The sequence below is a fragment of the Rhopilema esculentum genome, chromosome 15, assembly GCF_057945365.1.
Source record: "Rhopilema esculentum isolate cy_ngs chromosome 15, ASM5794536v1, whole genome shotgun sequence".
Lineage (NCBI taxonomy): Eukaryota > Metazoa > Cnidaria > Scyphozoa > Rhizostomeae > Rhizostomatidae > Rhopilema > Rhopilema esculentum.
In genome coordinates this window covers 1,195,321-1,222,623 of record NC_142829.1, presented here as the reverse complement: position 1 = coordinate 1,222,623, position 27,303 = coordinate 1,195,321, and the positions used below count along the sequence as shown (strand labels likewise).

Here is a 27,303-nt window from a genome sequence, read left to right as displayed (position 1 = left end):
TGCTGATCTTGTACAACTAACTAGTTACAGTAAGAACATTCATTAATCTATATTTAAGCTTGATGATTAGGTTATAAAAATATTAAAAGAGATTTCATAAAGATTTTTGAAAAACGGAAAGTTGAAGGATTTTTTTATAAGAGTATGAAGTACAGCTGAAAAATATTTCCACAAAGCTTTTGTAAACATCAAAATATTACTAGAACCCCTGGCAGTGGGAGATTCACAATACTTAAATAATTCATCGTCTCGTTGTTTACGAAAACTCTCACAAACGTCTTGCATTCCTTTAGACAGTGAAAAGTTATATTTTTTTGGTCCTTAAAGTGTGGACTCCTTGATTGTTAAATTAATCCGCTAATTTTGTAAATGAGCTAGGATGTCAGCTTTGATATTCGAAAATCACAGCTTATTGAAAAAAAACGAACAAAAAAATTTCACAATACAAGCGCCAATTTGATACGAACCCATTCGCCAGAAAGATGGCCGTTTGTATGGCCGACATTTTCTTTACGGTTTAAAACTTTTTTAGTTTCATATTAGAGTATTTATGATGATAAAGGACGTTTGTAGTTTTACTTTGCGTTTGTACAGTTCTTTGACGTGTTTCAGAATTTCTACCTTCATTTTGGTTGTGTTTTAGTCTTGTTTTGGACTTGCAGCAGCAAACATTCTGTGTCAATTTTATACAGCCTCGTTTCCATTTATAGTTAGAGAGAGAATGTATTTTTTATTTGCGATCTTATGTAAAGAGCCTTGCCGTGGGGTTTTCGGAGCGAATGATGACCCTTTAGAAGAAGATAACTGATTAAATTGACTGTTAAATAGAGATGCACACTATTAATGGTAAATAGGACAAGAGGAATCAATCTTATCAAAGAGCATGTTATCATTTCGAAGAAATAAATAATATTTGAAACAACTGAATAGAGTATAAAATAACCGCACAAAGCCATGTTTACAAACGATTATTTGAATCTCCTCTAATGATATGTGAGATATAAAAGGTTTAACTAAGAAACGTTTAGTGATTAGATTTGGAACTAAGAAACTTTAGTGATTAACTTGTTCGCCAGCGTCTCTGAAATGCCATTGGCAAGGTTCTTGCTTTAACAGACGACTTTAAAGTTTAATATCAAAGAAGCAGATTGAATTTGGTATTTGTCTCTTTTCTTTGCTGCCTTTTCGAATTGGTTATGGGCTTTGATATACATTCCGCTTAAGATGAATGAAATATACATTATTGCGATAGCTGTCGTTAGAACTATTATTGCCTATATGGAGCAGAATAGTAATTCGTTTTGCTGCGAAATGAGTGGACTGGAATAGATGAAATCAAACACGAGGTGCTGGTGGAAGTCGTAGTAAAAATAAGGCGTCCATTTCTACGTCATCGGTTAAAAGTTTATATGTCCGTAAAAGGTTCCAAAAGTGTTGGGAAATAGCACACTGAAGATGTATTCAAAACCAATAGAAAGAGAAATATGCTTTTTGCAGGCACAGCATCTACAGAACAAAGTATGTATATTCTAGGGTGCCTAAGCAAAATATTGGTAACTAGGGTTGTTTCTTCTAGTTAAGTCACTGCCAAAACATGAGCTGAATCACAAAGTATTTGCAATCGCGCAAAAGATTCGCCCAAAATATTGTCTTCTTGTCATTTAAAATAAAACAGGCAACAATTTTGTGCATTGGCAAATACAATTGCTGCTATCTGTTCAACCGAAAATATTTCCAATATTTCAATTTCTTACCAAATGTAAAAGGCGGATATAGAAGACCCAAACAAATTAGGTTACTGCAATTCCAGCATTTTATGCGTCAAGTACGAGTCTAATAGTTTTTAAATACTTAGAAAAAACATGGCGTAACTAGATGCAGTCTCGAAATATTAGGCAAAGTATTGAATGGTTGCATACTCCAACCAGTTTAGCAAAAAAGTAAAATGTGATAAACTAGCAATTGCTGTTATAAGTGAAATGTGCGGTGGGTTTGAAAACATTTTTTCCTTTTTCATTATCACGTTTTTAAAAAAGAAATGATGTTGGAACCTGAACTGATCTGTTGCTTAAGAAATTTCTTGATTCAACCAGATCAAACTCTTATCCACAGCACGGTCTTGTGCAGACTCAATTCGACGCCGCTCCTTCTCTGATATTTCTGTGTGAATTTTTTTCTTTTTTCCAACGACACAAAGCAGCTTTAAGTCCATCGGAGCCAAGCGTTGGTTGTCCTTGAAAAATGAAAAAAATTCGCAAATAACTTCGAAATAACCTGCTTTCAATGACGTTTAAAAGAAAGTATTGCTTAGAAAGAGAGTGACGTCATACTGTGTTTCACAGGCTATACCAATTCTACGATGCCATTTTTTGACATTAGAAAAATCTTCCTTCTGACATTTAAAAAACGTTTTAGAATTTCCTTTTAAAAACTTTGGCTTAATTAAAGGGCCATATAACAAAACGCCTAAATACAAGTCAGTAAAAATAATCATATGATATCGGCGTCGTTTCTTGGGAGGTTGCTGGTGGCAATCTCTATGCAGTGGAGCAACATCGGCTTCCAGGTTGATAAGGCGGTAATCACAAAAACCTTACCGAATCGCTTGCGTTCCAAGCAAAAGCTTTGAACAACAGTCGTAAACACAAAAGATTGGCGGTTCGGTGCTGGACGTGACTTATTTCTCTGACTTCATGTAACGGTGAGACATTAGAGAAACTCAAACATTAAGGAGCTAAAGCATTAAATTCTGCACGGAAAAGTGTAACCTTGTAGTTTTCTTTTTATATTTTGTTCATGGGCGTGATAATATATAATTCGGGAAGGCAAAATACCTTAGTTAAACCCAAAGACATGAAAAGTATAACTGATCTCCATTTCTGACATTGATCTTAAAAGAATATGATGAAAGAGATAAAAGAAAAAGGGTCTGAAATACCTCTTCCGCGTCGTCGCCAAAAGTTGAGAAATAGTTATCGAGCCACTTGGAATCCACTTGATTTTCTGTGTCACCGTCATCAAAATGTGATGCGATAATTTCCTCGCAACCTTCCTCGTTCTCGCTTTCATCATCCGAAGAGTTGCACGCGGAAAAGAAGTCTCTGAACGCAAAGATTCGTTACGTCATGATTTTAATTCAAAAGAGGTGAAATCTTTCAAAGCGAGGTTATGTTAAGGGGTTCACGGTGGGAGCAGTAAATGCCCCCGAAACTTGATATAAGTATAAATTTGTGTACATTTGAAACCTCCTCTATCCAGGTAGGCAACTAAGCAAAAAAACTGGAGCAAATGGCAACGTACGTTCATTGGCAACTCTCTCTCCTTTTCCCTATCAAGTTATATATACTTCTATAGGAGTATTTGAAACAAATTTCGTGGAGCAAGTAGATGAGTGTGAAGGACTTATGTCCGAATGTAGTTTGAATGAATTCCCGAAAGCCTGCTTCTCAACGGATTAAAAAATGTTCCAGATGTTTTTTTGGGGGATTAACCATCCAGTTTGAGGAGTCAAACACCTGGCATTTGTGACGCACCTTAAAGTGTCAAAGCAACTGAAATTTGGTTCTGTAATGAGGTTCTGTGACATTCGTTTACATAATGCCCGAAGGACAAAATACATGACATTTTTTTAAGATCCATCACATATCTATTAAAGAGGAAAGTAAATTTCTATGCAACAAAAATACATGGGCATTTATAGTGAGTAATTGACTGCATGCCTTACCTGCTGATTTTGACGTCCTCGAACTGATTACGCAGCAAATCACCCATGGTTTCCACATTCTCTTTCTCAAGTTTATCGACAATTGCTGAAATATCTGCCAAATGCTCTCGGTGTATATGAACCTACGATATTTAAATTTACTAGCACTGTTTATTTCTATTAAATAAGAGTCAATTGAACGTGTTTCTTATCGTCCTTAAGTCAATCAAACGAGATTAAAAGAGCAAGTCGTGAAAATGATCTAAAAGATAAAATTATAATAATAAGAAAAGATATCAATAACGGTCAAAGTTTTATAAAATAGCATTAAAGGTGAGCTTCGTGTACAATCCAAACGTGGTAGAAGCATCTGTCAGAGTAAGGAATTGCCTTGTATAACAGCACCCCCACTTTTAGAATCAATTTTCCAATTCACCAAAGCTGGACCAGAAAAGTGGGATGTGAATGACTGGAGTACTTTGACAGAGACCTTGGGGCTGGCCTGAGACAGGTATTGAATGTTGATGTTCAGGAATTTCCAACCCGCAGGGGATTCCAAGTACCAGAATATACGTTTTATTTAGAAAAAGGAGTATCTTTCATAGCCCTCGAGGGAGCGTGAACCTAAAGATGGCTGGGGCGTGCCCCACCAGTCATTCCGTTTCCTTTGTCATCCCGTGTTTTGTAGCTGATTTTACCCTTGATATACACAAAAATTTGATTAAGGCAGCCACTATTTTACATCAGAAAGGAGGGAGGCTGTCTTGTAACAAAACAATAAAGCATTAGGGTAAAAAGAGATGACTTTGAAAGTTTGACCCTATAAAATAATGCATGGCGTGACAAAGGCCTTTAGAAAGCAATGTCGTGCTATATCCAAACTTAATGAAAAGTCGAAAATTGTCAATTCTATGACAACATAATTTGAAGATATCATTACTAGACCAAGGAATTTTGCATTTATAATTAAAAAAATTACTGTTAACTATAAAATTCATCTTTAAAGCAGGTTCTTATTTACCTCTTGCAAAAGCCATTTGTTATCGGAGAATTCTTGGTGGCTGGAGCTATCAAGTGACTCTAATGCAAGCTGGAAAAAGTTTATTGACGGTCAGGAAGTGGTAAAAATGTGCAGCAATGCTTTTAAATAGAATACATCAATGACTGGAACTTGCTTGATTCAGATCCTATCTATGCAACTGTAAACAATTCTGGAGTGTTAATGGGGTAAGAAGAAAATAACATCTTTGTGCCACAAGCTCGTATCTCAGTCCGTTTTTATTTTTTTTTACATAAATGCCTTCCCGCTCGATATTAAAAATCCATAGTTTCCATCGCTACCAAATGCCTGATACCACCCGACTTCGATTGAATATAGCTATAAGTAATAACCTTAAATAAAAATACTCTAAAATAGCCTCAAACAATAAAATCTTTGGAATACGGTAACTGTCCTGATGCTGCCTTTTAAAAACTCCCCAAATGATAAAAAAGCTTCTCCTTAAACATTCTCAAAAACTGCTTATAGTTTCATTTTCTTCATTACACTTTCATTATATAATTTCTGAAATCTGTGTTGATTTGGTTTATATGACATCTGACAAAAAATTGAAAATAGATTTAAGGTTTTGGACAAAAATTTATTTTGTAAGTTAAAGTGGTAGGTCCCTTAAAAATCAATCCTGATAAATAAGGGTAATCCTTTTTAAACATTTTAAATTAACGGATGACAATTTTATGAATTAAGTCAAATAAAGACCCTTAAACAACGGGATCTTCCAAAAAACGAGGCATTGTTAAAAAATCTGCATGCTTATGGATTTAGTAAGAGTGCTCTCAATCAAGTACACAACAAACATTCACAACGAAAACAAGGGACACATTCAGCAGATTAAAATAAACATGGTTAGGCGCGCTTCAAGGGTCAGTCCTAGGTCCACTCTTATTTAACAAATGTGCCAGTGACCTCTTTCACAAAATGAATGGTGTCGAGATCTGCGATTACGCAGTAGATATCAAGATATATTCTGTACATTCAGAAATTGAAAACATTGCCCACATTCTGGAGACTAATGTATGCGAAATGTCTACCTAGTTATCAAAGAACCTGATTATAAGTCTGAAAAAACTAATTACGAGAGGAGGACTTGGTAGAGAGGAGTTGTGCTGAATATATTTTAAATTTTTGCTTCAAAAGGGGGCTTAACAGAAATCAAAATAGAGGAGGCTGAATAGAGCTTTCACAGCGAGTGGAGGTCGTGAGTGACAAAACAACATGAGCTAGACACACAACATAACAAGCATGAATTAAAACAAGAAAAAGCGATTGAACAAAAGCTCACCTCCGAAGCCAACTTCTTTTCGTTGGTAATATTTTCTTCGGTAGCCCTTTCTATCTGAAGCTTGACGTTTTCCAAATTTTTGACAAAAAATTCTACAAAATAATGCATAGAGTATAAAAAAGATGTTTAGGAACCGATTGCAGAAGGAGGGTACAGAGTCCAGACCAGACCAAAACATGGTTGCCCTGACGACGGTTTGGGTTTGCTAAACCGAGGTAAGGCTGTCTGAAGTTGTAGATACGATTTTTCATTAATTAATTAATTAATTAATTAATCCATTCATTCATTCATGGATTTATGCATTCATTCATTCATTCATTCATTCATTCATTCATTCATTCATTCATTCATTCATTCATTCATTCATTCATTCATTCATTCATTCATTCATTCATTCATTCATTCATTCATTCATTCATTCATTACACAGGGTCATTTTTCAGGGTATTTTCGGCGTTTCCTGCTCGTCAGATGGGGCTTGAGTTCCTTCCTTAAGCTCCCGTATGTAGAGATTTCTTTAAACTTTATATCGCTACAGGCCAAATATTTTAAGCATGAGGATCGGAAGATTCTCACAGTCCCTTGCTTAATAGATTGAATACAAGGAAGTCACCTGATAATTCTCCGTACGACTCGTGCATGTCATCCATTTCCTTTTTCAGCAATTTTATATGAGTGTCGTTTTCGAACCTTTGACGGTCCTGCAAAGAAGACAATAGCCATTAGACACTTTTGAAATTCAGATCGCGGATGGATCGCATAAGAATAGCGACAAGAGTGTATTTTGTATGGATACGTAATCAGGTTCAAATTTGTTCTAGAATCACCTTGAAATCCACAAATCTTGCAACTTCTAGATTTACTTCCGCAATCTCTTCTATCAATCTTGATATTTGTTTCTTCAACTCTGAAAGAAAAAATGAATAACATTTTATGGTAGCAACCTACTTTTTAGAGAAGAGCCAAGTGCTTGATAATTGCATTAATAATGAAATTAAGCTACACATGCAAAACTATCCTGTTCTACAAAAAATTAAGCATTTATTTAGTCCTATCTTGCTTTAATTGCAACCAAAGAAACATACAAAATAATCGAAAGGCTTAACAAAATTGGATGATTTTAAGGCGACAGTTTTGAAACGTCAAATTAGGTTGGCCTAGAATAGAGTGATGGCGGCACCAGATTTCACTAGGTAAAAATGATTGCAAACGTTGTACTGGCATTAGTTCAGCTGCTGAAGCAGAATCATACAATACGGCCACATCATTACTTTTGGCTCAGTAACTTTGCAAACAAAAATTAGCTTTACGCATCATAACATCTGTATACTTTTATCAACAAATAAAAGGGCCTCGAATTGACACTCTGACGTTTGCCTCCTTCCATTTCATTAAACAATTCTTTACCAAGAGTACAATTTGGCTAAATCACTATCTTATAGTTGACCCTGTAACAAAAGCCTCGCTAAAAATGTGTAGGTTTTCTCATTAACAAAAGATAGAACGTAGTTTACTGAAGATTACTCTAGCTAAAGTCGAAACGTTTTATTCAATTTAATATAATGGACTTGTCTATTTAATGGTAGAACAAGGAATTGTCTGATACCGGATTCGTCTACTGATCGGATTGTCATGATGTAACAAGAAGTTGTCGAATGTTTCAAGCATGATGTCTATCTTCCATATCCTGGTTCTTACTATTAATTTTATTATCGAGCTGCGGTTTCCAAAGTATCAATCTATTATAAAGTAGTTTGATCGAAAATATCGGAGGATAAAACGTTTATGTTGCATTGAAAGACTGAATTGGATTTTAAGGCACGTAGTATTTAAGTTACTTTGGCTTCTCGATCTTGCTTTTTCCAGACACACTAGCTCTTCTGTGAGAGGTTCTGACCAGTAAAGGATTGTTTCAACGAGTCTCTGTGTTTCTACATAAGTCTGTAAAAGCTTATGCAAAAAATGAAAAACAGAATATAGAGCAGTATAAACCATTATCAGTGTCCCATTTTCAATCATACTTCATATTTAACTGCCATGCCGTAACCCAATACCTTTGACTTGCTCCTCTTCAACTCGCGCTGCTGCTAGTTTCTCCTTCAAAGCAGCTTCGACTTCTTCGTAGGTAACTTCGGTTCTCTTTTGCATTTCTACCTCCTGTTCCTTAGCTTTGCGGATCGCCTCCTTCATGTATTTTTGTTTCTCTAACTTCAGGGATTTGTTCTGAAAAATAAAATAGATGATAAAACGTTACATTGGCACTAAAAAATATGCAGTGATTTTGACATGAGGCAGCTCGGTTCGGTAAACAAGAAGATTTGTGGCTTCGTAGGTCAAATTTTTGATCAAAATAACCAACATGTTATCATATACAAACTGTCTATTCAAATATAAGCATATTACAACAAAATCAACTCTATCATTATATCCAACAAATTCATCCTTACAACAAAACACACCTGAAGTTTGGGGAATACAAAGTTATGTCAATTCATTAAGGACAAAAAAACTACATCTTGCGCATTTTTATTCCTCTCGGTAAAGAGCCAAAAATGACCCTAGCTACTCCTATTGAGGTAGGTTTGATATACCATTCACATCCTTGAAACTGGTCATAGCTAGTCCAGCCTCTGAAAAGAAACAGCTTGCAACCAAACTGAATAGAGCGCCCAAGTACCTATAATCAAAGAAAACAAGGGACCTTTTAACACAACCCATTTTGGTCCCCGCGTCTTTATTCCCTCTTTATTCAAAACCAGATGCGAAAGTTGAAACAGTTTATAAATTTAAGCTGTATCTTGACATTGCAGAAGGTTGCAGGAAAAAACTTTCAAGGTAGAGACTAAATGCTTCTAATCTAGAAGGGCAGACTGGTCGATTTTGTAAAAAATCTCTAGACAAGAAAAAAATTGTTGCTTTGCTTATCCACAGGTTCAAAGTTATTAATTAATTTAATTTCTTGATTGCATGCCCTGAGACTACGGAAAAGAAATGCCAAATCTTAAATGAATTTCAATATATAGCTCCTAGTTTAAAAGATTTCGGAATGAATGCATTTGAATATTGAGTTAAAAGGATCCAAGATGCCTTAGACTTATGTTAATTAGACTTATGAGAATATTAACGCTCAAATATTTCAACCTGATATGTTAATTAGAAAATGGCTTTGAAAAAAGAAAACTTTTTACAAGATACCTCAAAGCCATTTTCAAAATTTGTACCGCTAAAAATTGTTCATATGTTAATGATTATAGTGATTTGAATATTCATATTATCTGCTGGAAATAATATCTGCTACACTCTTTTTTTATAAGAACCAGTAAATTTAAGTTCAGGCTAACCGTTCGTAATTTTTTCGAAAATCTGAGGCTGGATTGTTTTTAATTTGTTCTTAAATGAAGAGGGTGTAAGCAGTGCTATTGCTAGCTTTTTCGCTCTAAGTAGGTGTTCAGGCCTCATTTGCCAACAAAGTGAGTGAGACAGCCTTAATTTGCTGACAAATTTGAATATTCACCGAAAAAGCACCCACACATCGCAAAAAATCCTCGATTTTGAGAAAAAGCGTTGTTGAAAATTGCATTTTGCAGAAGCTCAGCCTCAGCTTGTTCTTAATTTGTTCTTAACTTTTGACCAGTTTTGAGTCTCGTGTTCTTATAAAATTGTTCTTATAAAAAAAGAGTGTATTTACTTAATGGTATTTTTTACTGAGAATTCTGTTATCGTAAATTACAATGATATTGACGAAAAACAAACTGTTTTAGCTGTAATTTTAGGTCATTTTGTTGTTGAAATCAGAGTCCATCTTAGCCTAGATACAAGTTATAAAAAGATAGTTGTGAGACTAGGAACAAGGCTGACCGATTCTCTTTCCTGCTGCCATTTCTCTCTCACATTTCTCTCAGCTTTGCGAAAAGCACAAAAGTAGTTTTCAGTTTCTCAATCCCTAGAAGTCAAGCCGCACACATGTGGATCCATTCATAATTACAAATGTACTAAGTTTCTTTTAGATTGTTTGTCGGCAGTTCGTCCAAAACACCATGTGTGCATCAGTTACTCTCTGTTCACAAATTCTCAAATACAAACTGGTACCGCCGATTATGCTATCACTTCGATGGTGATAATGATTTCCACACTAAAGAAAAAACATCTTGAATAGCAAGATGTGATGGCATCTTTACAAAACGGTCGAAGATCAAAGGGCTATCCTTTCACACCTCTGTACATTGTGCTCAAGGTTGAAGATGGCAACACAGAAATGCAGCTAATATTCCTCAAGCGTTCACAGCCCCTTACCTTACATTCTTCTTCAGGGCACATGGTTGTATAAACCACAGGTTGCTGAACCCAGTAGTGGTTTCAAGTGGCACAACGGCCGATGAACATTTTTAGGACTGCGTCAATTTTAGATGGAAAACCTTGAAACAAAGCAAATTCTACGCGATCATTTTTAATACTACCCTCACTGGATTCTTTCTATAAACGTACACTTCCTATCTAAAAACTATTTTCAGGAATTACAATGGTCTTTAGCAATTTCAGTATTTCGACTTTTTTCGGGGGTTAAAATTCTAAATCTAAGGAATATCTACGTTTCCATTCTGTTATTCACCCATCTCCCTCATTTTATAAACGTACGTGACCTGTCTTAAAGTCATCTCATGTTGGTAAGGAACAGCCTGTGCCCCAATTCACAAATGCAGCATTTGTGGACTGGGGCAAAGGCTGGTAAGGAAATGCATTAGAAATTTAGTTATCTTCGACCGAACAAAACCATTACTTGGAAAAAGAAATAATATTTCTAGGAGTCTCCGAGTTAAATATCAGGCCTGTTTTCTTGAAAAAATGGAGAGTCTCAACCTAGCATAACGCAATCTTGACAGTAAGTCATTATCAAAATCAGATATATCAACTTGCTTTATACACGGTCATACGCAAATTGGTGCTTCCTTGCTTCCTCGATGGCATGGATCAAAATTCAATACTGAATCATCAGATTTTTAAAAATAATAATTCATAAGCAAAAATGGTCTGAGAAAATTCAAACAGGCGTCTTAGCAGCAGTAAAATACTCTTTTAAGATTGGTACACATGGAAAGAAAGACAGCAATTTCAACATAGTTTGTTAATCTTGTATATATATAAAAATCTGCCTAAAATATTTACAGGGTGAATTTCATTCTATTTTACATCAATACATCGTCTCAAATTTTAAGATACATCGTCTCGGTGGACATTTTTCATGTTCGTTAATATTGGACATAAAATGTTCCTTCTCTACACTTGAGACAGCAACAGAACGGTGTGCGATTGCAGCTCTCGCTGTTAGGTCTTTTGGTTCTCGTTGACTCCATTCTTCGTTTTTCGTCTCTCAAAAACTGCTTGTGTATTTGCTCTTCGAGGAAGAAGATACGTTCTTGATGACATTCTATGCAGTTGCAGGTATGAGGTCTGGGTTGCATGACATGCCTTGCACAGCAAGCTTGGCTGCAGCCCATCGAAAGGCCCATAGCGTGATGTTCCCTTCCAAGAAGCAGATTGTCATGTGCTGGTTGCGACTCGAATGAATCTGTTGAGCTAGGCCTTGTTTCAGACTGACTGCTCGAGAGTTTGTGGTTTTGCTTTCTGAATTTTGCACGACGATTTTGGAACCATATCTGTAAAAAGAAGTAAAGCATTAAAACATCTGTGGCAGAGCTTAATGAAAAGCAGAAAGCAGAAAAATAACATTTAAACAAGAATCAATCGTAGAAAAATATTTCGCTCCTCTTAAACATTTCTATTCATGCAAATATATGTCACATAGTTACTCTGAAAAAAATTTACAGGAAACTAAAAATCAGATAAAAAAGAGTCTTCAATGGCCCTTACCTTCAAGGCATGCTGTGGTAGCCCAAGCTCTCTGCCAATTTTCGCAAGATCCAGTCTGCTTTGATACTGATTTTTCTTGAAAATAAGCTCCAGCTTGGCCTTGTGTCTTCGGGTTATTACAGTGCGAATTCTCTTTTTGGTAATAATTTCATGCGGCTCTGCGAATACGTCATCGGAGCAATCTGACATGGTTGAGTCTGTGCTGGAGTAGTCGGATGAGACGGAAGACGGGGCCATGCTTGAAAGGCCTGAATCGAAGTCCAGAGAGCGCTTGCCTGGTGAAGAATAAAACGCCCATTAATAAGTGAAGAGCTATTTTTTGCAGATAAATAAAGTTTAGAACGTATAATGAAAAAATTAATATATAGTAAAAATGGTAAAAGAGAGGAAGATAAAGATTTCTTGTGAATTGGAAGAAATCGCATCAGCTAGGCAGATGATTTTATTTAATAAATAAATATACATCATCTGGCGATAAAAATTATGACGACGATTTCTAAAAATAATTTTTTAAAAAAAAATGACTTACCAGAATATTTACGAACGGTAAGACCGTCATCTTTTTTGAGAATTTCTTCGATGCTGAATCTCATGACTGAACGATTTGAAGATGCTAAACCACGAGCGATGAAAGTGAATGCGAGCGACGTTGTAACGGAAGAGAGATGTTCACTACTCGAGTGTTGTACAGATATGAACTAACAGTCACAGTTGCAACGCCAATTTGTAAGAAAGGCTCATACGAAACCGATTTGAAAAAGAGTTTAAGGTATAATTAAAATTAACAATAATGAGTCAATAGGAATTAGCCGCAAAAGGTATCGTCTGCACCCCAAATTTACGAGATATCATACTGATAATAAGGTGTGGAAAATCTTTGAAATCGGCGCGACTTTGTAAATAATCCCGCCCTTAACGAGCGAATATTGTCAGGCCTGGTTATAAGCGGCTTTTCTGCAAAGAGCTCGATGTGTTAATAGCGAAAAGGCGGTTTATTTTTGAGCTGCGGAAAAGTCTTTGCAAACGCGGTGGAGTTCGTAAGGCCAATTGTTTCGGATGAAAAGAGCGGTAACTATTGAAGTGCGAAACTTTCACACTTCCATTAATAGTGGGAGGCGAAGTTGTTTTGATTGCTTCTCGTATGTTGCCGTGTAAATGAAACTGCGGAGAGGAAGGAAAATGGCAGATCTTTTCCCCTTAATTTTGAATAATATAGTACTTTACTGAACATTTTGTACCTGTTTCCGTTCGTTATTACATGGCTTAGCTTTCTATACGCAGATAAGATTCTCTGATTAGTTGAAATTCAAAATAATTTTAAGGCACTGTTTATGAAAAATCAATGAAACTAGACATAAATTTTAACCTCACCAGCACACAATCTACAGAGACATTATAAAAACCAAAATTATAATATGTTATAATTCAGAATGCCCTGTTTCGCTTTTAAAATTTTTGCATAACGAATACCTGGATTCATTTCAAGACCTTGCTCCTCCCATCGCTTATATTCTAAAAACCGTATCTAAATTAGAAAATATTCTCAAGTGGTTGTTTTTTGAATTTTAATAAAACATCCCTTTCAACTGAGTTTCAATTAAAAAATTCGCAACAAAAAGTTATGGGAAAATTTTGGTTAACATCTGAAGTGCATTCATTTGACCAAAAATATCAAGATGCTTCGCTAAATTTCGCAAAGCTTTCACAGATTATAAGAAGCTCCCTAAAGATGGTTTCATCTCCCAACTTGGCCTCCAGATCAAAAATACATCAGGTTTTTAGCAGCTCAGATACAAAGGCGATTTAAAGCAAAACTTTCACAGTTTCCCGACACATTTACGAGACTCATCACAGGGTCCAATTTTCACCTCCTAATGTGAGTCTTTTCCTTTACAAGTGCACCGAATTGAAACGAGAGCTGTTGGGAAATACAATGCTTTCTGCATTAGTGCTTAACGATCGTCGCTATTCTCTTAATTGGTTCATGGTGTAAGATCTGCTAGTCTAATGAGATACACCCATATAGAATTCGCATCTTTTTCATTACCCGACCATATTGCGTAATGGCATCTTGGTAACGGTAACAAAATGCAAAGTATAAAAAAGAAGAATTAGAAAAACGAAGATTCATCAGAGAAGGAACAGACGGTTCTACAAAATTTATGTTAAACCATGCCCTAGCCTTTGCTTGTCATCATCTGACTCCAATCGATATGTTATTAAAACTATTCTTTCTTAAAGATATTGAGCAACTTGCACCACACAAATGCTAGATTTTATTAAAAGAGAGCTAATCGAACCACAAATCACTCATATCGAAAGTAGAAAACTTTATCGTTCTTTTTTTATGATTCCCCTTTTCCTGCAAATACCCTAAAAGTTCCTAACCAATTCTTGTAGAAATGGTCATTAATCTTGCTTAGACAGATGTCGTTGAAAACTTTGTTTAGACAGACTCATTCATCAATAATTGTGCAAGAGAAAGTTGCATTTGCACCCTTGTTACAAAATGACTAGGTATACGTTATTCCACAACAAAATGAGGAATGGGTGTTTCTTGGGTATTATTTAAATATACCAAGGATCAAGATACAGTGAGGGGCTGGGGGGCAAGGCCCCCCAAAAACTTAAGTAGCATATTAAGTAAATACTTTCATCTTAAAAAATGTGGCTGTTGTTACATTTATTTATCAGGGCTGGCCCCCCAAACAAAAAGTTGCATCTAGGACTTTGAAATATACATCAAAAGTGTTGTTTTTTAAACGTGCCTTCTGTTCATGTGCTCAAAGCAGCTATCTTCCAATCACATTTCTAAGCAAAAAATTTAACTTCTTCTGTCAAAAGCACATTTAGTCTGACATGTGTAATCACCTGCGGCCCCCCCCCTGACCCCCCTCCTTCCCATGTTAATGAGAGAGGAACCTTTCTGGTTTCTATCTCAATTAAAGTTACATCTGTGCCAATTGCTGTGGTTTGAGTCTATTTTTTGTATATTAGTTTATTGATCATGGTTTGCAAAATGATGTAGCAGCAAGGCTTTTGCTGCATGCTTTAAGTATTTTAGCATTGTAGAATTGTACTATTATAGGCATAAATCACTAAACTTTAAAACAGTGCTAGCTGTTTCAAATGGAGAAACCAGAAGCTTAATTTCAATGTTACCAGATGACACAACAATTAGCAAGATAAATATATTTCCCTGTTTCAAAAGAGAGTTCTTGAGCTTGTACTTGCATTTAGAGCTCTTGAACTCATAAAAATCAGAATAGTGTTCTATTTGTGTCTGGGCAAGATAGAGGTTCTTGGCCATTATTGAAATTTTAAGATTATCTGTACAATGCCAGAACTTACCCTTTCCTGTTGTCTTTTAATTCTTCTTCTAAAGTCTTCAATATCACTTGATACTTCATTATATTGCTGTTGTTTAGCTTGAAGTCTATCATGAAGAAAAACATTCAATTTATGGACAGGAAATGGCATAACAGACTACAAAATTTATTTTCAGATTTTTACAAGAGAAACTGCAAGACAGGAGGATACACATAAACCTACATGTGAGGGACTGGCAGGCTGCAGCCCCTATAATAGATTGTAAAATTGACAAAGTTGTACAAATGGCACCATATTTTTGAGTAAAAGTTTTGGAATGACAATAGACCAGCATCCCTAATTTTTCATCACTTGTCTGGTCACGATTATTCAGGAAGAGAATCTTTTATTGAAACTCTGTGCTTTAAAGAAGGTGACCTGAGCTGAAAGGCTAAAGCTAAAATAGACTAGCAGGCAAATTTATTTCAAGTATGCACTCACACCTTGTGGTGATAATTAATCAAAGGGATGATTGCATTACATCAGAAAAATGCAATTTCAATGGATACAGGTGAGATCTTACTTAGGCCTAAAAGGAAACAATTGGAGGTCTCCACTGTCAGCTCAGGATATTTACTTTAAGCGAAGAATCTAGATAACTGAGATTTAATATACTTCACTCCTTATAAATTGAACCTCATAAAATTCTTAAAAAAATGCATACTGATATAATAAAACAGCTTCATTGAAGGTTAATATTTCTTCATCTTTTCCTTTTGACTTTCCATCATGGGACTTTGAGCCTTTCCCTTTCTTCTTTTTCTTGCCTTTTGACTTTGGTGGCATTTCAAACTTCTGTTTTTCAGTCTACAAATTCTACATAAATAACATCAAGTCAGATAAAATTTGAGAAATGAAAATTTGAAATTATGACAAAAATTAAAGCAAACTAAATGAAACATTTGTAAAATATGAAGTTAATTTCACTGTCAACATACAGTATAATCTGGTTGTAACATAATTCAAGTGACCTGTGGATTAAGTATGTTATACCCAAAGTGCGTTGCAATCAGGGAAAGCAAAAATTGACTTAAACCAAGCTGTAAACAATGTAACTATTCAAAAACCACACTTTCAACCAAAATATTTCATAGTCTTCATAGTTAGAAAAGTCGGTAAAGCATTTCTGAATATTGTTTTTCATCCAAATGTTGTTGACTGCTCCATCAATTTTGATCATTAGTCATTGTAAGCATTAGACAAATCTGAAAACTTAAAAAGAACGTTTTGCAACTTGGAAAGCAATTGCACTAGAAATTACCAAGGAAACAATGAAACAATACCAAACAATTGCAAAGGATTTTGTAAAATTTGCAATACAATGGATTTTTAATTAAGAAGACATAAAAAGCAGGGTCCATGCCACCAGGGAGCCAGAGGGACCATGCCCCCCTCCACTTTTTTGGTAAGCAGAAATATTTACAAAGAGGCCCTGTTTTGAAGCACTAAAGTCAAGTTTGATCGATAGCATTTGCCCTCTCCACTTTGAAATTTGTGGCGTGGGCCCTGCAAAGTATGTTCTGTCCAAAGGAATTTGTTTAGAAGGTTCAAAGAATAAATATGTTATAACCAAGGTTCAAACAAGCATGTTATCAGCAGGGTACTTTCTTAATGTTAAGTGTGGACCTTGCCAGGACCAAGTACACCAGTATGCTGTAACAAAGTATGTTACAACCCAATTACATTGTATAATTGTAGACATTGAATTTAGGAAAAACTTCCAGGTTTTAACATTAGATTACTGGCAAAGTTAAAACAGTATCACTTAAGGGGTTTATGCTATCCATTCAAATCAATAAAGAGAACAAAACATTGGACACTTACAAAAAATACAACACAAAAGATTTGGAACTGTAGGCATAGGTGCAGTTTACACTCTAATTAATTACAATTGTTGAAGAGAACTAAATTAATTTTTTTATAATCATTCTATTTCTTACTCACAGGATTTCATAAGATTCATGTATCTACACTCCCCTCACAAAAGTACATGAACAGTTCGAAGATTGATTGCGCTTTCAGACAAAAACAAAATTAGGCTGGCAAAAAGGACTTTTTAACTTAGTGATAACAATTTTTTGAGAAACCCTTCCAAAAGAAACCAGAACATCAAAATGCTGGAAAACTTCTGCACTTTTTATCTGTTATTATTTTTTGTTAAAATGAGAAACCTTTGCGCTACAAGCCCTATGCAAATCAACTGATGTCAAATAAGCGGACAAGTCAGGTGACTTGGACTCAGTTAAAATAGGCCAATAAAACATGGTAATTTTTTATAAACTGGTTCTTGAGACACAAATATTATCGAATAAAAAGAAATACAATGTTTTTACTTTCAGTTGGGTAAAATGTTTGCCTTGAGCTGTCACTAGTTGATTATAAAACATGGATGACATTTGGTAACATTTTACCAGATCAAAAATTTTCTTGGAAAGCAGACATATCATTCAGTCCAAGGCCATAAAGCCATATTATTTCTTTACCACTGCAAGTCAAGCAAATTTGATTAGGACGGACATTGGTGTCACAACTCTTTTTGACTGTGAAAAATTTTCAAATCTTTTTGCATATCTCGAAAGTGGCAGTTTTTGTGCATCTATTTAATGATAGCTTTTTCCCATCATTGTGATAGAACATCATTTCTAGACATTGTTCAGAAGTCAATTTTTGTTTTGGTCACTACAATCTTGAGAAAAAACCCTCACAGAGTTTGCTTACATATCGATGAGATTATTTTTTTGACCAATAAATAGATTAAAGGCCAAAAAAATTTCAAAAAAAATTCGAGGAAATTGATGAAAATGTTTTCAGGAAAACTGACTTTGATATCTGTAAACAAATTTCTCTTATAACAGATTCGCAGCTGAATTTGAAACTGTCCGGATACTTTCGTGAGGGAAGTGTAATTTAAAATATGATTCCTTGAAGACTGGACAGTTAATGGTGAACAAAGAAAACATAGTATCAGCAAATGCAGAAGACAAGATGTAATTAAATACAATCTTAGATAACCACCGTTGAGATTAATTGACCATTTTCAGCAACATGTCTATAGTACAGAGGACTACCACCAAGCTGAATTTATACTAATTCAAAATGGTGCCAATTTTTATTTCACATTACCATTCTTTAGCCTTTAAAAATCACATCAAATAAAAATCAAACTGATAACAAAGTGCGCTGCGGAATACGCATTCACTTTATATTCCTGTTAAGGCCACTGTCTTTCTTTATCATATGGGCTGCAATAGTTTCTTCAGAGTGGAAAAATTTCTTTACCTTATTTTGTATAAATTTCATTTCCATACGCTCTTGTTTTCATGATGTTTTATGATGAATTGTTCGCAACATTTTGCTATTTTTATCGATAATCCATTTCAAATATGCCTAGGCCAGATTTGCCATGGCAACGCTTATGACCTCGTTTTGACGACTCTAGAAGGGTCAAGGAGTCAAGGGTGGCAAGAGTACTCCCGAAGGCGCTTCTCCATCAACGATGGGTGGTTTCTGTGCTTGCATAGTAAAGGAACAACAGCTCAAACTCAACCTTTTATCCGCATGAAAAATTACTTACAATACTCAGTAAAATTCTGATTAATAGCCCAGGGTTTATAACAGTTAAATTACTTTTCAAGGGGACTATTGTCATCGGAAGGAAGTATAATCAGAAATCATTTAATATCAGAAGAAAATGCAAAATCAGTTTATACAAAGCTAAATGAAAATATCGGTCGTGTTTTATAGAAACTCACAATCAAGCTGCAACCATTGTGGAAAGATAGGTATAATTAAAAAATCACAGGAAAGATAGCTGGTGAAGGGTCCCAGCAGGAATATGGCCTCAAGAGAGGAGAAGGCATTGAGATACCTTTGCCTTCGCATCTTATCCTGCAATTTTTTTAACCAACATAGATATGACTACGTATATTAAAAATAACGTACATAGGTAATACCCAAACATGTACAAATCAACACAATCATTGGAGGCAACATGTACACATTTCCAAACTCAGCACGTTCTGCAAAATGTTTTGGTTTTGGGGTCCCTCTAGAATATTGGGGCCCCAGGCACCCCTTCCAGTGGCGTGGTGGCAGAGGGGCCAAGGGGGCCATGGCCCCCCTGAATAGGGGCGCAAATGGAGATAAGGGGCGCCAAAATTGTTTGCTTGTAATATTTGGCTAGGAACATAAAAAATGATCGTGCATGGGTAGAACACTTCGCTGTAACTTGCTGTGAACAATCTTTACAACGTGTGATTCTACCATCGAAGCACGTTGCGCTGCCATGACCCAATCAACATTTGTGTCATATGTTTTCGTGTAGTGGCTTCATGTTTAGCACGCCAACTAACGAAGAATTTACGTATGCCAAAAAATGTTTACATTAGTTTTTACTCGGAACGCCAAAAGCCTGAGTGTACGCCAAAGATTTTCGGGCCAAAGTACATGGAATGCACCCTGGCAATCAATACAGCAGCTTCTTGTTATTAACATCGATGTGAACCTTTTTTTTCCCAGCGCATGAATCATCCCCTTCCAAATTTTTCAAAAAATCAAAATTAAATGTTTTTCTGAGCATCGTCGAACTGTCTATTCTGAGCGGTGTAGTAATTTGTTAAATTTTAGTCTGTGAGATGCATTTTTAGCCATTCTAGAAGGCTTGATTTTAAAAAATTTTTTGCGCGTCGGACCCAACCATGGTGGGTCCTCCTTTATCACTAAACTTGATCGTTAGCCCAACACCAGATTCAATTTTGTGCCGCCGCCTCTGTCCGATTCAATAGTGCGATTCAATGCTTAAAACTTTCAAGTTTTTGAAAGAACTACTATTTAATAACTACTAAAGAATAAAAATTTTGAAACATGTATGCATATCATAATGCGATGACAATAGGCTGATAAAATCGCCCATAAGCAGTGACGAAATGGACTAAGGTTGCCTTTAGTTACAAAACTAAGGAGCCCGAAACAAAAATTTGCTCTATGTTATTTTACTCTGAAGCTGGTTGTCTGGATATAATAAACGAGTAGCCTGTATAAAACATCAGTGTAATTGAATGAAATGTCTTTTGCTTAGTATTTTATGTTTTGCCTACCGTATTTCCTCAAAAATGGGCCGACTCTCGAAAATAAGCCAACTCAAAGTAGCTTGATATTTTACCGAACCACGATCGAGAAGGTCAAATGTTAGGATTACATAACTTTTCCATTCATATTCGCATTCTAAGTCAAAACTATGAAATTTTGGATTCAAGTTGCAAAAATCGATTTCCCTTCTAGAAACACATGCTTTTATATAAGCACGATATATAGATAGGGCGCAAAACTCTACTTGGCCACCCCAGGGAAAACATAGCCACCCCGCAACTGACCCCTTCTATCCCTTCTTGATACCCCTTGCTTGCAACGATGGAACCTGAGAAAGATTTACGAATTTGCAATTGAAATTTCGATCAAATTTAGATATTAAGAAAGCGAATGGTATATTAGGACCAATCATGCAATCATTTTGTTATATCGACAGGGAAATGTTCCAAACCTTATTCACAAGCTTGACCTAGCCCTAGACAAGTTAGACTTGGCCTGTGTTTCAGTCTCTCTACTATAAAATGAAGGGTCTGGAGAACAGGCTGGGCTAGACCTTGCTTACAGAAAGATCAATTAAAGATTTAGGAAAGCGCATCTATAGTAACAACTTCTTTGCTTTGTTGATGAGCCAAGTGGATAAAGACTTCCTAAAAATTGTTGTAGAATACAGTAATAGTTCACCTTTTCAACGCAAAAATAGCACAAAAGCCCCGCAATTTCAAAATGGTACCTCCAGACAATTGAAAATTTATTTTTTGGTAATAGCTTAAATTTTCCTATTTAGCTACATAACTGTCTTAATATTCTCGAATAAATTAGTTAATTTTTTTTCAATCTATTTTCAATTTTTTGCTTTTGTTTATATTTGTGATTTTGTATGCAATTGTAGCTTTATATAAATTGACCCTAACCATTATATCTTAATCATTACATCAGACCCTGATCTTGTGTAGCTTATGACTAATTATGGCTAATTATGACTAATTATTACGTCATTGTCGATTAATGTAATCTTTGAAATTAATGGTTCTTTAAATTATTTACAAATTGTAATTCTTTTTCTCAAATGTTCTTACCTTTTCGTGTTTTTTCCTGGCGAAAATGATACCCCTCCCACAATATTTCCTTTTCAAACTCAAACGCAAAAATTGTTTCAGCATTAATGGTCAATTACAAAAATACCTTTTACATACGGGTTACCAATTATTGTAAAATATTTTAAATTGTGAATCAAATCTAGTAATCGCAACAATGGACTTGATCAGCTGACGGACACAGGTAAAAAACATTAGATTGAGCTATGGAAGCCAAGTGACCAGCTCTGGTGATGAGGGCCCTAAATAGTAAAATTTCATCAGAGAAAAGCAAGACTTTATGAAAATAGCACTTTAAAACAAAAGATTATAGAGGAATTAAGACAGCAAAAGAAATGATTAAAAGGCACGATCAACACACATACGGTAATCATACGGCTTTTCATAATCATTGTTTAGACTGGGACCAACTGGTTGGAAATGTTAGGGTATCAAACCCCAACACCCTAGTTCGCGCCCCTTACAGCCCCGGTCTAAGGTCTAACAAAACAAGGGTGGGGCCTCGTTTGATAAATGGGGCAAAAAGATCATTTTGGAACACTCGTACTAATCAATGCGGAGGAGCCTGATGCTTTTCGTTTCCAGTCCGTGGAGGGCCTATCTGAGGGAAGTAAAGTTCTGGAAGAAGAGGGGAGTTTGGAATCTGCGTTCTTGAAAGGAGATGGCAGTCGACACAAGCCGCATTGATCCTAAAAAGCAAAGCATTAAAGATGCATATGAGGTTCCAGATAACTTTCTAGAAATCGATGTTTGCAACCCGCAAACACACGGAGTCGGTAAAAAGAGATACACAGATTACGAAGTCAGGATGAGGGTAAGGGTTAAATCGTATAAGTTTTAGTGTTTTATCTGATTCCACTGTTTTGGCATCGCAATGGATCTGGAAACATCAACTTAATGTAATAATTTCGTGTCTGTGGAGAAAATGGCCATCTTTGGAAAGTGGGTTACTATATCTTTGGCTCAGGAAACCAGTGAAAGGATTAAAAACCATTCTTAGTAGGTAGTTTTGTTTTGTGTGTTCATTCAATGTACAACGAAAGTATCTCGAAGCATCCGACGTGGTTTCAGGCAAGGCTAATAAGGCACTCAGTGCTCATAAAGATACATTGTGAGTGTATAGAGTTAGAATTGAATTGAAATGTTTGATGTATGTGTAAAATCTAGTGAGATTCACATCTCAACATTTTGGAAATTGCAAACAGCAAACCTAAATCTGGAGAATAATTTGTTTGATATTGGGCATTTAACCTACTCTAGTTTCTCTAATAGAAGGGGGGAGGTAATGAAAGGGGGTGCTCATTCTGGGCAATTTTCAATAGAAGGGGGTGTTAATAGAAAGGGGTGCTCATGTTGACCAGTTTTCAATAGAAGGGAGTGCTAATAAAAGGGGGTGTTCAGGTTGGCCAATTTTCAATAAAATGTCAGCAAATTTCAATAGCCATGAGGGGCTAATAGAAGGAATGGATGTTGGTAAATCTTTTTTAAAAGACAATGGAATTATAGTAGGATGGTGACACTGGTTACTTGATAATGGATAGATGGTTAGAGATAAAGATAGACAAACATAACAGGGGGAATTGTGACAATTAAAAAATAACAACATAACATACCAAGGGGAATTACTGACAAGTGAAAGTTGTGTGTTCTGGTCATGACAGATTTGTAAAATTTAATAGGAGGGGGTTGCTAATAAGCGACGGGGAGGAGGAAAAATTCTTTTGAAATTAATACACGGGGGCACAGTGTGTGCTCTTGTGAACTTTTACATTGACACATGCACCTAGAAGTTTGTTCACTAAAAATTAGATTGCCAGGAAGCAGTGCTACTTTGCATGGCAAAAATGTGGTGGCCCCGCTTCAAGCTAAAAAAGCTCTGAATATCTGGGTTTAAGCTATGTATGAAAAGAACTGTGAAACAAGGATGTGCAAAAGAGGAGAATTTATGGACTGGTTATTTTTATATCTTTGTTTCAGTTGAAATGACATTTGTGTGGAATTCACTTTTTGGTAGAAGTCTATTGTGCATATCTTCCTTGGATACTTTTGAACATTGTCTTCCCCTCCTTTGGTACTCTGAAATTTTTAATCATTAGCTTCCAGCTGCTCTAACAGAATATAATAAATTGAAACTGTACAAAATGTATAAATTATTTTCATCCTTGTAGATTGAAACTGAAATTTCAATGACCTTTCTCACTTTTTTGTCTGAATATCTTTTTACTAGACAAACATCCCAATATTCAAAATTAAAGATTCAAGTGTAAGAAGACGATACAGTGACTTTGAATGGCTTCGGCAAGAACTTGAACGAGAAAGCAAGGTGAATTAACCTCTAGCTCATTAAATGTTAATCATAGTTTGAAATTTTCATGTCCTTGCAGTTATAACATTGATCACATTTCACTTGCTTCCCAGAGAGAAATAAAACAAGTGACCCTTTGTAGAAATTATAAATTTTAAGATTGCTTGTTAATTGATTTACTATTTCTAAACTATAATTGCTTCAGCTTTTCTTTAGTGCCCTTTTTGACCAAGATCTATTCTTCAAGATGGCTCACATTGAACTGATGAACTGATTCTTTAAAATCTAACTTACAGATTGTTGTTCCAGTCCTACCTGGAAAGGCATTGAAGCGGATGCTTCCGTTTCGAGGAGATGATGGTATGTTGGCATCAAATTGACAAAGTACAAATAATATACAATTTTTCTATCATCTGTGGAAATCATATAATAGACTCCTGCCTCTGCTGATTATTCTGAAAATGGCACAACTGTCAATGTGATTATGAATATAGTCTTTGCACTATGTTGCATTCAAATATGATTGTGGTCCTGGTGACTTCCTTTGTGAAGGTACTACCAGTCTACTTTCAATGACTCTAGATCTTGACACAAATTAAGCTTTTTAGTGTGCCTGTTGTGCTATATATTAACCTGTGCCATAACCAAATAAGTAAAGTTTAAAGTGAGCCATGTTTAGATTTGAAGCTGCCATTGAAAAGCCTTTCTTCAATCTTCAATCATTTACTCCTAAATGCTTTACAATCAATCAGGAGCATTTAAAAGATAACAAGGAAAATTAATTCAGAAGTAAGATTAATAGAGTTTTCACACAGCACTCAGATTTGTTGGGTAAAAACGGTATTAATTTTTAAACAATTTGTTATAAGCATTCCTATACTTTTATTGTTTTTGCCTGATAACAGTGGTCCCAGTGAGCCAAGCTCTTTTAACCCTGGGACCCTAACATGTAAATGTACAATGGATTTGTCTTTGAAATAAGTCTGGTGAATATTTTATACTTCAATTTATGCTATCATAAAGTGCATCATCTAGTATTATTATTCACAGGAATATTCGAAGATGACTTCATAGAAGAAAGACGCCAAGGTTTAGAGGCCTTTATAAACAAGTGAGTGGTTACCAAACCAATTAAATCTACTTTTTGTTTTATGCTGAATCTTTTCCTTGAATTAAACTTCATTTATTTTCTGGTGTATGTTTGAAGAAACATATCCCAGGCAAAATATCTGAATTCTTGTTATGTATAAGTGATCTATTAACAAGAGAATGGGTTATCAGTTGGGGGAGGCTTATTTAAAATGTTTTCAAGAGATGTTCTGCCTTTGAAGTCAGGATATATTTCTGCTGTTTGTTTATCATGGTTCCTTAAATTTACACCCAGTAGGAAAAAGATGCTTAAGGATGAACTGTTTGTTCCAGGGACCTTTATTACTTTGTGTCAGTTGCAAATGCCTCTGTGGAAATAAAAGGCAGAAGGTCTGGCTCGAAACTATTACAGAAATATCACAATCTGCCCCAAAGACCTTGCATATTGTCTCTACCATCATTGGTGTACAAAATATTCATAGGGTTCAAAAAAGAGAATGTGGCCTTACCAACTCGACAGGGCTTCTACAGTAGTTGTTTTATTGATAACAGAAACCCTGCTTTATGTTCAATTGTTCATATTTTGTGGCTTAAAAAATACCTTATTGAATAAAATAATGTAATATTTCCATTACACCAAACAACTGTCTTATTGTTTATTTATCATGCTTCACAGAGTTGCAGGACACCCATTGGCCCAGAATGAGCGATCACTGCATATGTTCCTCCAAGAGCCAATAATCGACAAAAATTATGTTCCCGGAAAAGTCAGACATAATTAGCTATCTGATTTTGTAAATTCCATTTGCAATCTTGGACATTAATTGGGAAATTCTTTTCACAGTGAGCATCATTTTACTCCAACAGCTGCCAAAAAATAGAATAATTCTTTTGTTAAATTTTAGAGAACATGTTTTTCTCTTACTTGTTATACTAGCTTTTTGGCAGTTTGTTATTAATATATCTATTTTATTTGCATGAAATTTTCAATTCTTATACAATGTTGGGCAAAAACAGACACATGGCAAAGTTGTATTTCTATATTGAATTTTTTGTTGTTTGAGAAAAACTGTACTTATGATGAATAAAAATGAATAATTTGTGTTTTTAAGTCAAGTGGTTTACACATCTATTAGACCCCCTCCCCACCCCCATGGAACAAAATTCCATTAGAGGCACAACAAAATATATCACCTTATATATTGCTTACAATTTGTTTGAGATATTGTTAATTGGTACACTTCACTTTAAATAACTTTGCTCTTCCTGACCTTACTTGCCATCCCTTTTTTGTTTTGTATTTTACTTGCCTGTCCTTTTCTTTTCTAACAGGATATTAACCAATCCATAAAAAATGCTGATATATGTATTAGATTTTTGTATCTTTCTTAACTCAAATGTGTCACAAAAATATGTTTTTCACAGTTTCTGTCTGTTGTTGTGCTTCATGTCATAGCAAATATGATAGCAGCTTAATTTAATCTCTGTTGTGACATGACCTGTTGGTGATTAGCGGATAAGCATATAACTAGTTACAATATCTATTGATCACATACAAATTAATAACATATTTCATATTTCTTTCATATGCCTCATATTTCTTGCAATTTTCTTTCACATGAGGGGACTTTTGGATTTCATGGGTTCATGCCAGTTTTGACTTCATGGGTTCATCTCAGTTTTGGCTTCATGGCTTCATACCAGTCTTCACAAAAGAGACAGAATACATCAGACGAAAAGTACTTTAGTATGTTATATTTCCATTTTTCCGAGCTATCTCCTAAGAAGAGAACAGCAAAACACCACGACCTATTCTTTCGAACAATGGACCCCTAGAATATTAAAAACTAGACCCCAAAACGTGATGGCAAAGTTTCTTAAATTCATGAAATATTTACTTCTTATAAAGCGCAAGGGGGGAGACTCGTGTTATATTCTTCAATAGATACGCAAAGATACTGCAAATGCTCAAAAGAGCAGCAAAACTACAGAGAACAGTTTTTAGGTCTTGGAGATGACCCTTGAGCCACCACTCGTTGTGTACATTATAGAAATTACAACTGTTTGTAACTATTTACTGGCAACCTGCAACCTTGTACCCTAACATGCTTGAACAACTCTAAAAAATTGTTTTGGCTTATTATGATAGTAAGGATCTCAGACCTATTTGATATTGGATCTATTTTGGCGCTATTCTTGGATTTTCTTATTTTCGATACTGCCATTATTTCAGCCCTGTTATAATTGTTCATCTCATTATAAGAATTTTTGCTATATCACACGTAAATTATTCTGGTCAATCAGTCGTTCTATGTTTGATTGCCTCACATTTGTGGTTTCGTCTCTAGCAGCATTTCGCATTTAAGAACTAATTGCCGGGGGAAACTAAACATACCAAGTATTAACATATCTGATTGAATACTACTTCATGCAACTAAAGATCCA

General features: G+C 35.4%; 3 protein-coding genes across 3 annotated transcripts; 1 reads left to right on the top strand and 2 right to left on the bottom strand.

The window, feature by feature from the left end:
• On the bottom strand, positions 1-18,721 carry LOC135685359 (coiled-coil domain-containing protein 83). The gene is made up of 11 exons (XM_065201275.2): positions 18,562-18,721; positions 15,947-16,098; positions 15,265-15,349; positions 8,100-8,268; positions 6,873-6,952; positions 6,659-6,746; positions 6,046-6,137; positions 4,725-4,793; positions 3,725-3,846; positions 2,939-3,101; positions 1-2,233 (listed from the first exon to the last, which is right to left on the bottom strand). The coding sequence occupies exons 2-11, from the start codon at positions 16,066-16,068 to the stop codon at positions 2,069-2,071; spliced, it is 1,155 nt and encodes a 384-aa protein (XP_065057347.1). The 5' UTR covers positions 16,069-16,098; positions 18,562-18,721; the 3' UTR covers positions 1-2,068.
• On the bottom strand, positions 11,153-15,258 carry LOC135685365 (uncharacterized). Its single transcript, XM_065201281.1, has 3 exons — positions 12,443-15,258; positions 11,914-12,188; positions 11,153-11,699 (listed from the first exon to the last, which is right to left on the bottom strand). The coding sequence occupies exons 1-3, from the start codon at positions 12,504-12,506 to the stop codon at positions 11,292-11,294; spliced, it is 747 nt and encodes a 248-aa protein (XP_065057353.1). The 5' UTR covers positions 12,507-15,258; the 3' UTR covers positions 11,153-11,291.
• A 3,311-nt stretch (positions 18,722-22,032) lies between the features above and the next one.
• Positions 22,033-26,444, top strand: LOC135685369 (sorting nexin-12). The gene is made up of 5 exons (XM_065201290.2): positions 22,033-22,278; positions 23,692-23,787; positions 24,066-24,129; positions 24,820-24,880; positions 25,535-26,444. The coding sequence occupies exons 1-5, from the start codon at positions 22,126-22,128 to the stop codon at positions 25,638-25,640; spliced, it is 480 nt and encodes a 159-aa protein (XP_065057362.1). The 5' UTR covers positions 22,033-22,125; the 3' UTR covers positions 25,641-26,444.
• The last annotated feature ends 859 nt before the right edge of the window (positions 26,445-27,303 follow it).